This window comes from Diabrotica undecimpunctata, chromosome 6 (genome assembly GCF_040954645.1).
Source record: "Diabrotica undecimpunctata isolate CICGRU chromosome 6, icDiaUnde3, whole genome shotgun sequence".
Classification (NCBI taxonomy): domain Eukaryota; kingdom Metazoa; phylum Arthropoda; class Insecta; order Coleoptera; family Chrysomelidae; genus Diabrotica; species Diabrotica undecimpunctata.
This window is the reverse complement of record NC_092808.1, coordinates 141,438,874-141,457,245: the sequence shown is the minus strand read 5'-3', so window position 1 is coordinate 141,457,245 and position 18,372 is coordinate 141,438,874. Positions and strand designations below refer to the sequence as shown.

General features: G+C 33.0%; 1 protein-coding gene across 1 annotated transcript in view; it reads left to right on the top strand.

Annotated features, from left to right (window-relative positions):
* Positions 1-1,209: 1,209 nt before the first annotated feature.
* The window catches only part of Exn (Ephexin), a 131,853-nt gene continuing 114,690 nt past the window's right edge, over positions 1,210-18,372 (top strand). Inside the window, exon 1 of the mRNA XM_072535544.1 lies at positions 1,210-1,858. Within this exon, the coding sequence (XP_072391645.1) occupies positions 1,540-1,858 (319 nt within the window). The 5' untranslated portion in view covers positions 1,210-1,539. The remainder of the gene's footprint in view (positions 1,859-18,372) is intronic.

Below are 18,372 nucleotides of genomic sequence, written 5' to 3'. Positions count from 1 at the left end.
TTCACTGCTTCGATGACGTCGTTTTCTATAACAAGTGGTCGTAGTATTTGTGGTTGCGTGCTTATTTTCATACACTTCGTTTTGTTGGTGTTTATTATTAAACAAATTTTTGTAGCTGTTTCTTTTAATGCCACGTACGCCTCTCGTTCAACGTTTTCTGTTCCCCCAGCAATATTGATAGCATCAGCATAGGCCAGGATTTGCACTGATTTATATATTAAATCAGTGGTTGTGGTTTGTGACATACGTAATACTTTTTTCATAGCCAGATTGAACAATATACAGGAGAGAGAGTCTTCCTGGGGCAGCCCGTTATTTGTTTTAAAGGTTCAGACAGTTCCCCCTGAATTAATACTCTACATTCAACTTTTTCAAGAGTTAGTTTTATTAAATTTACCAACTGATTTGATATTCCTAGTTTTTTCATTGCTTTAAACATTTCTCTTCTATTCACAGAGTCGTAGGCTGCTTTGTGGTCTATAAATATTTGATGAGTATCAATGCCATATTAGAGTGTTTTTTCCAAACTTTGTTTCAGAGTTGCAATCTAATGAATTGTCGATTTACCACCTCTGAAACCAGCCTGGTATTTTTGGTGACATAGTACCGTGGAAAACATTTTATACGCTGCATTTAGAAGCGTAGTTTCTCTGTGGTTAGAGTATTCAAAGATATCCCCTTTTTTGTGTCTATTGCAAAGTATTCCAATACTCCAATCATTGGGGAGGGATTTCTGTGTCCATATTTCTTTTATAAGCTGCTGTAAGGCCATTATGGTATCATGACCACCTTCTTTATATAGTTCAGCTGGGAAATGATCTATTCCGGGTGATTTGTTTCTGGCAAGTTTTTTAATTGCATCTTTAACTTCAAGAATCGTTGGTAGTTCCTCTTCCCTCTCGTCTGTTTCCCTTACCTCATCTCCTTCAATGTGTACAATTCTTTATAAATAATGTATTGATTTTTTCTAATTGATTCTGTATTAATTACTAATTTCAGAGAAATTAATTTACCTGTTCCATTTTTTCGACGATATTCCACAAGAGTTTCTACCGTTTAAACCATTTGTCAAGTTTTTCTTATAATTCAAAAAATTTTAGAAATTAATTTGACTTACTGAAAAACTGTTATTATAAATAATATTTTGTAACCGTTTAGCCAACCTCTATTAACAACATTTTCTGATTAAAGTTTATTGTATATCATAAACATGCTTAAGCAAAGATCAACTGTGGACGTATCTAATATTGTTTTCTATTACATTGTTAAAACAGATAACAGAGTGATAAAATAATTGTATTGTAGCCTAAATTGATAGCGCACAAATCCTCTCGTAAAATTTGAAGCGAAAATGCCTGCGTTTTGTTAAGTGAAAGTTAAGTTAGCAGTCAGGTGACGCAAAAATACCAACACTGCTTTGAGGAAGGTTACATACAGCAAATGAGTCTTGTGTCTTGTGTTTAGTTAGTCGAAACCCAAACAATTTGTTAACATGTAGCAACAAAGTGCGGTTGACCAGTTGCATCAGTGTAACTTAAAATGGACCTTGGTTCGCATTCGAGAAATAGTTCTGTGTCCGGTAGTCTAGTGTCGCAAAATTCGACACGGTATGTGAAAAATCGGCGAAGGGATGTCGGGGATCGGGTGACAATAACGTCGGATTCAAAAGTGTATTTGAATACGTCCGATAACAACGACGTCGATAATAAGGCAGTAAACAATCGTGAAGACAAAGCGGATTGTGATACAGATTTTAATAAAGTCGGTGACTTAATACGAACTTCCAAGGACTTACCTAAACTCAAGAATAGAATATTCGAGGATAGTATCGAGAGTCAGGAAATATCATTCTATATAGGTAAGAGTTCTAAAATTAATTATATTGATAAAAACTACACCATTATCCATTATAGTAATAAAAATCTGAAAAAGTTAGTTTTTCAAGTTTATTTTTTTACTTTTGACGGCTTTTGTTCCGTTTATTTACAATATTAAATGACCTTAACAATAGTTCTCTGATTTCTATCATGTATATATAAAAATTCTCTTAGCAATTATAAATATTGATATAATATGTAACAAAAACCTTGTTCCTATAAATAATGTTTATGTTGATATTGTATATGATTGACATACACTGCTTAACAAATTTGGACAAGAACTTTTATATCCGAATTACTAAATTAAATTTTAACAAATTTGTAAACGAAAATGAAATTTGTTAACGAAAGTAGATGGCAACTAGAGCCTCTACAGAGACATCGTCTCAGGGTCAGCATCCCCCAAATTGGCAGTCATTCGTTGCCAGGTTGAGTAACTATCTGTTAAAAAATTTAAACATCACACCAAGCCATTAACAAAGAATAAATAACTGCACAAAGAATGGTAACTGCACTGATGATGGACTTTTTAGCCCGAAAACGTTCTGTGATGTAGCTCGAAAGGGTCTTTTTGATTACAGGATATTATAAGAGCACATCATAAAACAACTTTGATTTCCCGCCTGTAAAGTTAGCATATCTATTTTATAAGGCAGAATTCAAACCAATACTATAGTTTAATGCTAATGTACTGCTAATTTATTATGGAAAAAAAATATTGCTGTAGCCGTTTGCGAGGATCAACTTTGCTGGTGATTGGTATGTTAAACAATTCCCAAAAGCCATTTCATCATCTCCTAGCTCAAAACACACTCCCGCAAAACCTTGATATCGAGATATGGCTACGACTATGCTAGTTTTACCGTAAAGTTCTTCTTCTTATACTTTTTATATAGACATTACTCTATCTGTTTTTCGATGTGCCTCGAGTAAGTTGTCGTTCCATCATTTTCGTGGTCTTCCTACTGATCGTCTTCTTATTGGGGAACCGTCTCTTGCCGTCTTTACTACTCTATTTGTTGTCATTTGGCTTATATGATCGTTCATTTCTACTCTTCTATTTCTTACCCAGTTCTTGATGTTCTCTACCTTGCATCTACGTCGTATATCTGTACTTCTAGCTCTGTCCCATAGTGTCTTACCATCAATTTTTCTAAGTTTTTTCATTTCTGCTGTTTCTAACATCCTTTTGGTCCTCTCTGTGTCAGGTCTTGTTTCTGCCGCGTACGTCATTATTGGTCTGATGACTGTTTTGTAAATTCTGCCTTTCGTTTCTTTCCCGATATTTTTATTTCTCCATATTGTTTCATTTAGGCAGCCTGCGGCTCTGTTTGCTCTATTCACTTGATCTTCCACTTCGGTTTCGAGCTTTATTAGGTTAGGCTTATAATTGTTTCATGGAAACGGTAGTAGCAATAAATGGTTTCTTGGCGTAAAACTTTGGCAATCAATTAGCAATCAATTCCTTGCGGTTCGTTTTTTGGCCGATATTTCGGTTTTCGGGGGTGAGTTTTGAGCTAGGGGATGATGAGGTAGCTTCTGGAGATTGGTTAATATACCAATCAACAGCAATTAGCAATACATTATAGTTTTGGTCTGAATTCGGCCTTATAAAATAGATATGCTAACTTTACAGACATTTTGATTTCGCCTGGAATGTTTCTTGAATATTACTCATTTTTAGTTCTCCCAATATTTTCAAACGTAGACTTATATAGTGACTTAATTGCATTATAAAACTTCGGATACTTTAAATAAAAGCATTTAATCACAGAAGAATATTTGTTTATTTTATCTATGTATATGCATTTGGTTTCTCATGTGAGCAGAAACATACTTTGGGTCGAAGTTGCTAACATTTCTGTTCCAATCGAAACTTGGATCTAGAAATTGTGGCTGCTGTTGTCGTCAGTTAAATGACTACTGTCTTCAGCTTCACTGTCAGTCTGATTCGGCGATGTCATCACTGTCGTAAAAAGGATCTTGTGGCTCCTCCAAATCAAAATTTCGACTATATCTTCCAATTATTTTTGCGTGAGAGCGCCATTCATCCTGAAACGCAATAAATAATGTGATTGATGCGAAAACACTGCTGGGATAAATATATTCTCCGATTTATTACCGCTGGGATGTATAAGTCCCAGAAGGCATATATTTCACGCATTTATAAAAAAATTGCTAAAAAATACATAGGCTTACTTCTTCTATTATATTAATCTCGTGAGCACAAATAATCTACAGGATAAACAGAATAAACTAGTTAAAATCTTGTAAACATACAAAGAACACGTGGTCGAACTACAATCAGCCAGTGTTTGATGTAGACTTAAAAAATAACGACATAGAAAATAACGAATTTTTATAGGTTATATTCAAGCTGAGGCTGTACACGACTGAGTTGTTCCAACCCAATACATTTAAAAGAGGCGTTTAGCGATAGCCTTTTTTTAATTATTCTTGGTATCTGTATGACCCCGTAGTATTGAAATGGTTAAGCAAGCGATCTAAAATGGGTTGTTGCTGACATATATCATCTCCATTAATTTTATATGTTGTCTCTATCAAATGCTTTTGCGAAATCCACAAAGTACGTGAAAACATCTTTCCTTTGATCAAACACTTCTTCAACAGGACTTTCAGCGCAAATAGTGCTTCTCTGATCTTGAGTGCATCTTTAAAACTAAACTGCCATTGTTTTTCTTCAGATATACTTACCATATTTCCCGTAGTTTTGTATGTTACAATAAAAAGTTTGTCTACTACAGGTTTACCCGTTTTAACAACTCAGTCGGTGTTTCATCTGGTTGAACAACTAAACAGCTTTTCTAGTTTTTGCGTCCAAGTTTTTGGACCATGAATACAGTCTTCATAGATTACAATTTCATTATTTTTATCGTCGTTTAACAGCTCTGGTATTTTGCCACTCTCTTTTTTTATATTCTGTTCATCAATAATAATTTTGTTGTTATTGTCAACTAGTACATATGGAATGTTTTCTGTACACACGGACGGACGACATATTTAGCTATTATATCTTCTTCTCCAAACAGCTACACATATTTAAGACCAAACCACTTGCGTCAGAGTTTTTTTTCTCCCTGGATCTCTTCTGCAATAACAGAATGGAATGAAAACATAATTTTCACGGCAATTCAACACGGCATTGGACTGAAACCGGCAAAAGTATTTCGAGCGTCCAAGAGTAGCTCAATGGTCCAACCATCAGAAGCCAATTATTGTGCATTATCGGACAAATTGAAGCATGACCTCAATGAGAAACGGCCCCATATGGAGAAGAAAAAGTTTTGTTTCTCCAAGGCAATAAATCGGCTCACAAGAGCCGTTATAATAATGGCCACAATATTTCATAAGTTGGACTTCTGCTTCCAAAATCTGAAAACGTAAGTAAAAAATTCAGCTCAAACGAAAATTCATTTATATAAGACACGCTTATTTTGCAGAGCTTCTAAAGTCGTATTATTCTGATGTCATAAAGAAGAAGAAAGAACAAAATAGCTAGAATCGTTGTATTGAGCTTAAAGTAGATTATCTCAAATAAAATAAATACATTTCCTGGAAAAACGTTTTTTCTATTTCAAAGGAGGCTATTTTGGTTAGATTAGGTTCAATATGAGTTCAACATCAGGAAATATAGGAGAATGCTAGAGAAAGTCCAAAAGAAAAGCACTAATATAGGCAGCACGTGCATACAGAACGACAGCAACGATACAAGTGATCGAGGGTGAGTCAGCCATCCACCTGATGGTGGAAAAAAGGGCGGAAACCTACGGGAAGGATGAGCAGGAGGAAATATTAACTAGGAATAGCAGCATAAAGGAGAAACAGGAAGAATGGGCAAATAAACATAGGGCGGTCTGGACGTGGGTATTAATTTCAATATATTGTAATTCCATCACAGACTGGATGAAGTGCGATGACAGGCATTAATTACTTTTTCACCCAGTTCCTTCAGTGCCCAGAACGGATAGGGAAGATTGCGGATGGAAGCTGCACAAACTGTGGAGTGGCTTTGTATTCGAGTGCAGAAACTTTGTATTCCACCTTGAAACACACGTCATGTCATCCTTAATGGGACACGGCCTGATACGGTCTTTAAAAGATTTACCAAATCCTTTCCATAAAAAAAGGTTTAATATGAGTGGAGTAAAAGTTGACCCTGCTAAGAGTCTCAAGGAGGTCATTTATCAGATTACCAGTATTTCGTCGTTTTAACAAGCACTGATATTTTCTTAGATCTGTTTAAATATGTAATTAATTATTGTTTAAATGTAAAATATTCTCACAAACCATGCGTTCCAGGTGATATATACAATAATATAAGAATTATACATAATAATTATTTATATTTATTTATACTTGCATGTTTCCTTTTCTAAAGTATTCTGTAAACGTGTTTAGAAATTTTTCTATCTCACACTTTTATGTATTTGTGTATTCATATTTTGTCACGTTTTAATACTAGGCATAGATAACGATTTTCACACTATTTGTTTGTTTTGGCGTATTGGTCGTCAATTTATTAATAATTTATCGATATCTCTGATATCTAAAATAATCTTTGTTTTTGTTAACAGTTTAGAGAATGAAGTGTTTTACTAAAACATATTTTAGCAGACTCATAATATAAAAATAAATTACTCTTATAGTACTAGATAGAGAAAAAGTGAATTTGTAAATTCACTCATCTCTGAAACACATTTCACTTAACAATCTTAGATAGTTATATAATAATATTGTAGAGACAGAGTGTATCATATCTACATGCTAATAATGCAACAAAAGTTGGTATTTTAGCACAGTTTAAATAAAGGAATATATCCAACGTGTTGAGGAGCTAAATATGAAACAAAATACATAATAAAATGTTCAATAAGTTTTGCGGTTTCACAAAAAAACTCAAGTCTATGGTTTGAAATACACTTCATTAATAATATAGTCTTTCTGAACATTAATAAACTTACTCCAACGATATTCCAATTTATGAATTCCATCCCTAAAGGAAGAATCTAAAAGAGCTGCAAAATGCGCTTCCACACCTGTTATTCTACACCTGAAAAATGATATGAATTTTTTTAGCTATTGAAACAGATGGAAGTCGCTAGGGGCCAAATCTGGTAAATATAGTGGATACTCTAACAATTCAAACTTTAATTCATGGATCGTAGCCATTGTCAAAATTCTCATATCGCACGGTGCATTGTCCCGATGAAAAAGATTTTCTTCTGCATTGTTTTCACGAAATTTTTTCTTCAGCTGTTTTAAAAGGTTAAAATAATATTCAGAATCTGTTGTTTTACCAACTTGCAAGTAATCCATAGACAAAATTCCTTTCCATTTCAAAAAAACTGATGCTAACACCTTTTTGGCTGATTTCTACACACAAACTCTTTTCGGAGCAGAAGAACCAGGTTTACACTACAATTTAGCATTTTGTTTTGATTATGGTGATAGATCCATATCTCGTTTTGATGATTCGTTGCACAAAATTTACTTTATCTTTTGGAACCGCTCTAAAGGTTGCTGAGAAAATCACATTGAAATGTTTTTTTGTTCCATTGTTAGCGAATGCGGCACCTATTGTGAACACAGCTTTGTGAAACCCAATACTTTAGTTAAAATATTGCTTACGCTGCCAATATATGCCTAGGGTTTCTGCTAAATCCCTTTCAGTCATTCGACGATTTTTCAATACGATATCCTGTATTTTTTCTACGATTTCTGGTGTTGTTACTGTTTTGAACTTCCTTAAAGTGGATCATCTTCAAAGCTTGTACGATAACATTTAAATTCAGCATAACATCTTTCTACTGTACTGTACTAACTGAAGGCGAAGAGTCCATTCAGTTTCAACGTTCGTTCATTAATTTCTTTTGGTTTTAGATCTTTCAGAATAAAAATTCAATCACTGCATGATGTGTACTTGATTTTTTTCCATTGTAACAAATACTGTGATACGTCGATTCTTAATGGCTTGTAAACAAAGAATAAATTGATAGGTTGATATGAAACTTCACATACATTCATACAAAGACTGTAACAATATAACAAAAAAAGTTAGGCTAGTAGCAACGCTCTCTTATCGGACTGCAAAATTTATTCAACAGCCTAATCCAAGAGACTAGAGCGTAAGATCAATATAATGATAAACCTAGACACATTATTAAAAGGGAGCAATGTGTAGAGTATATGAAAAGTTTAGGAAAAAGATACATCATTGATAGTGATTTTAATAAAAAATACACTCAAGGGGGATAAAAATTTATTACAACAGAACTTCTAGCAGCCATAAAAAACAGAAATATTAAACGCAATGTTTAACAGGTAAGTCGAGTTTTTGGCCAACAGATAGGAATAAAGTACCGCACTTAATAAATTTTTTCACCATCAAAAATATCTCAGCCAATTAAGTATTTAGACATTGATAATGGCTAGCATATGAACTCAGACTATTCACCGATAATACTAACTCTAACTATAAATAGCATGATTATTAGAAAAATAGAGTAGATCAACACAAATAAATTACCAGATTGATAAAATTTCAAAGTGAAAGAAAGGTCAAAGGAAGAATTAAGTTGACACCTGAACAAGTAGATAAAGAGTTAGAGGTGTGTCCAAAATATATAAAAGTCGGTATGGGAAAATATAGGTCTGTAAAGTTAGCATATCCATTTGGTACATTGACCAATTCCAAAAAATTACCCCATTATCTCCCTAGCGCAAAACTCAAGATATCGGCCAAAAATTTCGTCTTATTCTATCGAACCATACTAAAGTTACTGCAAAAAGTTACATAATGCACTTTTTATGCAATACATTCCCGCATGATCGTTGATATACACCAAAAAATACAGCTCTTCCTTGATTCGCCGTTGACATATCTGCAAAATTTCTAATTCTACTTAAATTCTATAAGTTTCTTTTTGAGTTATTGCGTTAGAAAGAAAATACTCAAAATCAGGCTGGATCGGACAAGTAAGCCTTACGCTACGCTCAGCGTATAAGCAAATCATTGCTTATTCATAAAATTTGCTTTAAAAAGGAGCATTTTAGGATCCATAGCAATTAATTAGCAATAAATTATGCCGCCAAGATGGGCTCTGTAGCTTTATTCATTGCCGAGATATAGCTATGGCTATGTTTTACCGTAAAGTTAGTATAATCGTTTTCTCGGAAACAGTTGCAGCTATAAATTCTTTCTTGGCGTAAAATTTCGGTAACCAATTAGCAATCAATTTCTTTCGGTTGGCTTTTTGTCCGATATCTCGGTTTTCCATGGGCGTGTTTGGAGCTTATGGATGTTAAGGTAGCTTTTGGGGATTGGTTAATATACTAATCAACAGCAATTAATTAACAATAAAATATACCGTCAAGATGGGCCCTGTATCCTTTTTCCTTGTCGAGATATAGCTATGGCTATACTAGCTTTACCGTAAAGTTAGCATACCCACTGCTTCTTGGAAACGTCTACAGCAATAAATGTTTTCTTTTCGTAATAAAGTAGCAATAAATTAACAATAAATTATAGTGTTGGTCTGAATTCGGTCTTATAAAATGGATTAGCATATTCATCACTTTACAGACATCAATTCTGAGACTAAATGAAAAGGAAATATCGGAAGGAGATTAAAACATTATTACAACAGAAAAAAACGGTAGCAAAAATGGTAGCAAAATAGAGCTCATCAAGATAAATCACATTAAGCACTATACCCGATCATACATTTAGTTTTTGTGGTGTCTGAGTACTATTTTCACGTATCCAGTATGGATTTACCTTACTCCAATACTTTAAATGTTGGCGATTTAGTAATTAATGTTAATGTTCAGGGTTCTATATTTACTAAATTACTTCAAAACTATTTGACACTGAGAAGCTTCATTTATTTAAGACTAGATCTAGTCACTTCGTGACTAGATAAAATACCAAGTGTTACATACGGTTGCACTCGTATTGAAGTGAGGATTCCAATAATAATCCAATATACAGAGTGTTGTATTTAAAAATCAAAGTGAATATTGATATCAAAAAATGGTAAATTTGGCAACATTGCAAGCATCAAATTTAAAATTTCTATATTGTACAATAGGCATACCCCGGTTTTTGTACAATTAAGAGATAATTAAACGTTTTCAGGCATTTGATCTACTCTATGTAATTTTTACTAAAAAATACGAAAATACAGTCCATCTAATTTACAAACCGTTGCACGTCATTATCAACGTCAGAGATCGAAGTTGACATAGTTCCAAAGTATAAAAAATTCCTGAATCCATTTTAAATCAAATAGGTCAAATAATTATTGCAAAAGTGTACAACAACAGTATACAACAAAATAAATTAATATTTAATGTAAATAAATAGAAACAAAACAAGAGTTAAAAACCAATCTTGTTAAAAACAATTTGAGCCGCTTGTTTAAAAAACAACATAGTTTAATTAATAGTAAATAATAAAAACAAAACTAAAGTGTCAACACCGCAACTGTCAAATAAGTGTTACCAATTTATGCCAAAATTTCACCTTCGTTCGATTACAGTTACAGTGTGATCCGAACAAATGTTCTTCATAAAAACGCTTTATAATGCATTTATACAAATTAAATGAAACATATTATTGTGTATTTCTTTAAGTTAACATTAATAAAAATCTTAAAATATTATTTCTACGCGTATATAATAAAATATGTCTAGTGGCTGTAATGCCAGTGTACTCGGCAAAGTGATTCTAAAAAAGAACACACCTACCGCCTAAATATTTCGTGTTGGTATCATGTGACGTCACGGGCTATGACGCCGATGACGTGCAACGGTTTGTAAATTAGATGAACTGTACACTCATAATACTAAATCAATGCATCTCTAATTATTTTAAGCAGTGCATAAACCGTTTATTTAATGTTGGTTATTGGTTTTTGGTTTAACACATAACTTTTAGTAGTTTTTTGATTCAAGGGTATAAATTAAATGTATTTCAATATAAAATGTAGGCTTCCACGGCCAGAGACAGGTTCAGCATATGTTCTTCCGGTCTAGACCTTGTGATCTTAAAGTGATTCATATAAAACTTTGACGTAGCTTTTAATATAATACACCTTTTAAAGAAATTCTTATATAAAAAGTGAAAACCAGTAGCCAAGGGGTCAATTCTTAGTAAAACAGTCATGGGTCGTTAAAAAAATAAAATAAAATATTTGATTTATGTTATTCGTTGTCTTAATCGTGATTGAAGGAGTCAATCACTGTACACAAAATAAATATTTAAATTTTTTCAATTGTCTCAATTAATGGAAGAACTCAATTGTCATTTATAATTGAGGCTACAATGCCGATTTTACTTATTTCTTTTTGTAGTTCCGCATTCATGTTCAGTTTCTATATTTGTATAAAAATTAGTTTTTATTAGATCTTTGTTTAATTTAACATATAATTTCAGTATCATATCATATCATTCATAATTTTACATTTTAAAAAAGATCTTTAAAATGTATCACATCTAAATTAAAAGACTTTAAAAAACCTTTTTGTGTGAAAATACCGATTTTAAAATTTTGAGTACTTCGCATTCTATAACGTAAACTCAATTTTAAATGAAAGTAAATAATTGCACAAACGGTTCCAAGTTTAAAAACTAGCTTCTGTGTACTTAGTCTTCTTAGTGCTATTTTTGAATTTTTATTAAGGCCTAGTTGGTCACACCATAAAGGACAAAAATATATAGATAATGGTCGAGAAATCTAAAAAATATTGACATAAAAATAAAGAATTATAGATGTTTAAGGTCGTATAGGCTAATTAACCTGTTTGCATCTTGATCTGAAAAATGCCATGCAGTCACGTATTATAAAATTTGCAGTTTGTTTTTGATTTTCACAGAAACGATAGTTCTAGCTCTTTGACTTACTGATCTTCATGAGATAATATTTTAGAGGACAGTGTCGGAGAGGAAGATTTATTACCAATTTAATGTCCTGCTTGGCAATTTCAAGAACGTTCTTTGACATTTCTGGCGATAATTTTACAAACATTTTGCTCGTTTGGGCTCTGGCTTGTTAAACCAGAGAGAACGAAGAAAAAACTTCTGGATTACTAACATGCGGAAGCAGTTTAGAACTTCTTCTTATAGTGCCGTGCACCTATAGTGCGTTGGCGAATTATCTTAAGGCCAGACGTCTGTCTTTTGCGGCATGCAAAAGATCGCCAGTGTTATTTATGCCTGTCCAGTTCTTTATGTTCCGTAGTCACGACATTTGTTTGCGACCTACTCCCCTCTTGCCTTCAATCTTTCCCTGGATGATTAGTTGATTGATTGCGTATTTTTTTCCTCTCAGAATATGGCCAAGATATCCAATTTTTCGTATCTTGATCAAATTGAGTAGTTCTCTCTCAATATTTGCCTTTTTAAGACTTCCTCGTTTCTCACCCTATCTGTCCATCGTATGCGGAACATTCTTCGCAATGTCCACATTTCGAAGGCCTCCAACTTATTAATGGAAGGTACTCTAAACGTCCATGTTTCCATGCCGTATGACAATATGGACCATACATAGCATTTAACCATCTTGTAGCGGAGATTGAAGGAAAGATTGCAGTTACATAGTAGCGGTTTAAATTTAATAAAAGTTTAGTTTAGTTCAGAAGTACTTGAACCAAATTATTTCGTAGTGTAAGTTATTGATGATTGTTAAAGGACCAAACGGATAGGGCACCTCAAGAACAAAAAGAAACCAGTAAGCTCGTAGTTCATTATATTCCTACGCCCGACATTCAATATTCACGTGTATTTTTGTAAGTTTCCGGGCCTAGAAAAGAATAATTTGCTCGTTGTTTTGTCAGCTTACTAACTTACTCATTATTACTGATTATTTTATGATCTGACACCCACATCAATGTAAATTTGAGGTCTACAGTCAGGATCTGCAGTTGAACATAGTTAAGAGCTTTTAAAGTCACTTGACTATGTAAAAGACTATAAACATTTTGCTCCATGGATATCTCTGATAAGGCTTATGTGAGGTTTGATATCTATGATGTATGTACATATAAAAGATATTTGTGCCTGAAATATATTCTCGTTATTCCCATTACAGTCCTTCCACCTTAGATCCTCATTTATATACCTTTATATATTTAGGATCTTTAAATGATCAATCAAGTCACCTGGTTTTATTTTTGTTTTTGGTGTAGTTTTAAGGTACTGGTTGCTGCCACTTTTATCACGCTCTATTGCAAAGGAGGTACTCAGTGTTGCCTCTACAACTGCTGCGTACAAGTGACCCATAGGCTTGGCAATCATGTACTATGACCATAAGATATTTTTCGGCTTAATTTTAAGACTCGTCTTTTCAACAATTCGCGGCATGTCTAACTGGCCATTAAGGTTTTAGATAAAATTATCGCAATATGATTATTCGAAGTCAGTTTTTGATCGAGGGTTGTTTCTGGATATTTTAAGTTATAGGCAAATTATTTTGATCTTCTTATTTAGCCGTCTATTTTCGAAGGTTGGTGATCCAAATGGCAACTGTAGCTTTGGAAACTGTTGCAGAAAAGATTTCTGTGTATGAGTTATCAAACCATCTCCTCAGGTCTTCAAAGCACGAGTTCTGACGACTTACAACTACTCTTTTGCCCTGTACTTTACCTTCCAATATGATTTGGAGTAATTCATATCTTTTATTTTATTTACCAAGCGATACTACACGCAAATGCACATAAGATGAACATAATGATATTAATCGTGACAGATTCTATGTCATCACTACAAATAATCAGGAAAATATAAACGCAGCATCCATTAAAAGATACAAGCATCAAGTTTCTTTGGGTCCCATCACATGTTGGAGTAGCAATTAACGAAGCAGCAGACAAAAAAGTCAAAGAAGCTATAAACGACAACAGTATCCCCTTATCACCCCAATCTGTAAGTATGGATCTAAAAAACAACTTCATAAAGACCCTGTTCGAGAACTGGAACAATATATGGAAATCTACACCATTAAAGCTTCAGGAGATAAAAAATAAGATCGGGTCATGGCAACCACCTGAGGTATCCAGACGAAAGCAAGTAATTATTTCCCGTTTACGACTTGGGCCTACCCAGTTTTCTTATGAACATTTAAGAAAGAAGAACGCCCAACATGTGTTAGTGGAAAAGTGTGAAAAGTTCAATCGTTCAAACGTTACCGTTTCACTAATAACCTTATTATGTTGAAGCGGGTTATTTGTAAATAAAAAAAAATCAAATATCAATGGAATAAAATAGCGTTGGTTGATGGTAAGATATTAAAACAAAATTATAAGTTTGCTGTATAAAAAAATTATCTACAGATTATATTAAATTTGGTATTATATACAGAATTTCAGAATGTAAAATGAAATAACAAAACACAGATGCCTCGTTTATAGTGTATTTTTATGTATGAGAGAGTAATAAAACAATAAATTATGTATGCAAATCCCTAAACTGTTGATACGGGTGACTCAATGAAAAACAGATATTTGTCAACAAGTTTACAGAAGTATATAGGAAAACAATTTTAAATTGAGTATGACCACCAGGTATAAAGGTTGGAGCAGAATAGAATACAATAGTTGTGAGGGTTACTAATCCCTAAATAAGGTTGCCAGTGTCGGAGTGATGGAGGTTAACAGGTACTAATGAATTTGCAAGAAATGTAAGATGTTTATTTTATTGATTATATATAACCAATAAAAGTTTAATAAGTACCTACCTATTTGCAAAATAAAGTTTAATTTTTTAGATAAAATAAAACGTTTTATTTTATCTATTTGCAAAATAAAGTTTAATTCTTTGCCTTTTTGCAAAATAAAGTTTAATTATTTAGATAAAATAAAACGTTTTATTTTATCTGAAATGAGTGCATTCCACGAAGTAAGGGTTTCAACAATCAAACATTTAATTCTTTAATTCCAGGAATCTACGACAGTAATTGACTAGATAATTACCTTCTAAACTTATTCCACAGAAAATGTGATAGTGGGTTTTTCCATTTTGTAGGAAGGTCCAAGTGGCGTATTCAAAATTCTTAACAGTTCACTAAAAGTAGGTACTTCAGTTGCAAGGTGCAGTTTATTGTGTATACTAGTGTTATGGAAAATTTGGAAGTGCCGTGTAAACGCCGAAAAATTGGTCCTCTAACAGTTAATGAAAAAACATTAATATTTAATTGTTTTAAATCATTTACAGACAAACGTTTATGTGAAAGTGTTGATGAGACCGTTGAGTTAGTTAGCAGTACACTTGGTGTTGGGAAATCTACGATTTACAGAGTTATTAAAGAAGAGAAATGTGGTAGTTTTCAAATGCCACGTAATGCTCCAGGGAAACCAAAATTTCAAATAGAATATCATTTTAAAGAAGGACTTTGACGGAAAGTGCATGAATTCTTCTTTAGACAAGAATTTCCAACATTGGATAAAGTTTTTGTCTCAGTTCGAGATGATAAGGATTACCCAGAAATGAGTCGAAGTACGTTATGGAAACTTTTAAAAGAAATAGGCTTCCGCTGGAAAAAGAATCCCAGAAAGTCTATTTTATTAGAAAGGAGCGATATTGTCATATGGAGAAGACATTTTCTAAGAACCATAAAGGAAATGAGAAACCAAAAAAGAAAAATATTTTATCTTGATGAAACATGGATCAACGAGGGTCATACACCAAATAAATTTTGGCAGGATGAAACTGTTACAAGTCAAAGGCACGCTTTTGTAAATAACTTATCTACTGGTTTAAACCCACCATCAGGAAAGGGACGCAGGCTGATAATAGTACACATTGGCAGTTCAGACGGTTTTGTTGAAGGTTGAACGCTGATGTCTTTCAAGAATGGTTCGAACAAATGATAGATCTTCTTCCTAAGAACTGTGTAATAGTAATGGATAATGCAAGTTATCACTCCAGACTTATGAAGGACTGCCCACAACCAAGTGGTTAAAAAAAGACTTGCAGAATTGGCTGAGTTCAAAAAATATTACGTACCATCCCGGATCTATAAGAAAGGAACATTATTCGTTGTGTGCCCTTCATAAAGAAAAATTTAAAAAATACGAAATTGATGAAATTGCCAAAAATCGTGGAATGACAGTACTTAGATCCCCACCATATCATTGTGAATTAAACCCGATTGAACTGGTATGGGCACAGATAAAGAGTGAAGTTTCAAGAAAAAATACCACTTTTAAAATTCATGATGTTAAACAGTTGTTTTTGGAGGCCGTAAATAATGTAAAACCTGAAAACTGGGAAAAGGCAGTAAATCACACTATTAAAGAAGAGGAAAAAATGTGGAAGCTGGACAATATTACTGATAAAATGATCGAGCCAGTTATTATAAATCTTGGTTCTGAAAGTTCATCTTCTGAATCTGATTTGGATTTGTAACAAGTAGCTGTAAGTTTTATATTAATATTTTTATTCATCTATTTAACATACCTTAGACGGTTTTAAAAACTCTTTTTCTCTTTTGTAATTTTTAAAAATTAAAAAAAATGTGAATTTTTTAAAACCCTTTTTAATGTAGGCCAGTCAGCTCTAATATAGTGTGTGATAAAAGAGGTCACTTTTGTTTACATACACATAACACTTTATAACACTGAAATAATTCATTTATTTTTTACAATTATTCAAAGTAATTTTTCAATTAATCTTGAGCACGCCCATGGAGTGGTCGGAGCTACCAGTTAAAATTATGCTAATTACTCTCGTTCATAAAAATAAACTATAATGACCAAATATATAATTATATCAATAATTTACCTTATTTTTCAATTTTATGTTAACTCACCACTAAGCTCAATGTGCACCCCAAAAAATTTATTGTATTTTTCTATAAGTAAGCGTTTAATGAATTTATTAGAAAATTCTAGAAAAATATTTCTAAATTCCAATTTAGTAAAAACTGAATTAAACTTTGTCCGGTTATGATTATTATTCATTAAAACATTATATAAAACCTCATTGTTATTTTTCATGGTCTCTTCAATGTTTTTTTGACGTTTATCAGAGTTAAGTATCATTATAAACAAAGAAACAAAAGCGAATGTTCTCAAAACAAAGATGTTTCAGCATATATAAATTAACCTAGAGTTAAATAATCAAGAATACAAGTCGTTGTACGAGTGGTTGACCCTTATTAAATTGTTATATAAATTAGGCTGTAAAGAACATGGTTTCGACAAAATAAAAAAAAACTGTTTGTACAAAATATATTACGAGATATACATCATTTTAACATCTCCGCATCTTTAAAATGGCAAATACGGATTGTACCTAAATCATCATGGAATCCTAACTTTGTGCGTGATGTTTATTACATTTTTGTAGATCCTACTCTGACTTACTTTGATAAAGGTGTTTAGTAAGGCTTAAAATTCAATACTTGTCACATTCCTTGCATTGGATGTTTTTGTTAAGTTATTAAATTGTGGTGAGTAAGGACAGTCCATAGCAAAGCAGCTGTCGGATTAAGTAGATAGCTGCTCAAGAGTTTGCTGTAAAACTCTGAGAACCTCATCATCTTGTTTGTGTGCAAATATAGGTAAAGAGGAGATAATACAATAAAAAGTATTTTGAATTATATTACCGGTGTACCAGTTTTTAAACACACTGATGATGTTGAAAAGAAGCTATATTTAACTTGTATTTTATTTTAATTTTAGTACTTAAAGCATATTATTCAGCTCTTCGTTATTGATATTTACGGTCAATAAATTTTTATGTTTGAGGTATTAGTCCTGTTGTAACTGGCTGATTGACACCTAGTCTATGCAAAACAAAAAGAAAAAAAAATGTTGATTTAAACCGGCCTTGAGGGAATTTACCTCTGTTATAGATGTCGTTAAATATTAATGTGTGCCGATTTATTCCCTTCTCGTTTATTCATCATCATCATTATTCTGGCTATTTTCCTGGCGTGGGTTCTAGTCTCCTCAAGAATGTCTCTCCAGTCGTCTCTATCCATCGCCTTCCTCCGCCAAGCACGTATTCCCATATTTGTTATGTCTTCATCGATGTTATCAAGGAACCTTGTTCTGGGTCTTCCCCTTCTTCTCTGACCAATGGGTCTATCAAGGAGCGTTTTTCTAGCTGGGCATTTTGTTCCATCCGCATTATTGTTCCATCCGCATTACATGCCCTATCCACCTCAGACGCCTTATCTTAATATGTTTTACGATATCTGGTTCCTGGTATATTCTATAAAGTTCGAAGTTATATCGTTTTCTACACACTCCATTGCCATTCACTGCTCCAAAGATTCGCCTTAGTACTTTTCTTTCGAAACATTCTAACATGTTTTTATTACTTTTGGTTACAGTCCAGGTCTCTGACCCATATGTTAGGACTGGGCGTTTTCTATAGTCTTATTTTTGTATTTCTCGATATAATTGTGGATTTAAGGAGATTGAGCCCAAAATAGCTTCTGTTGGCCGTGTAAATTCTGCGGTTTAT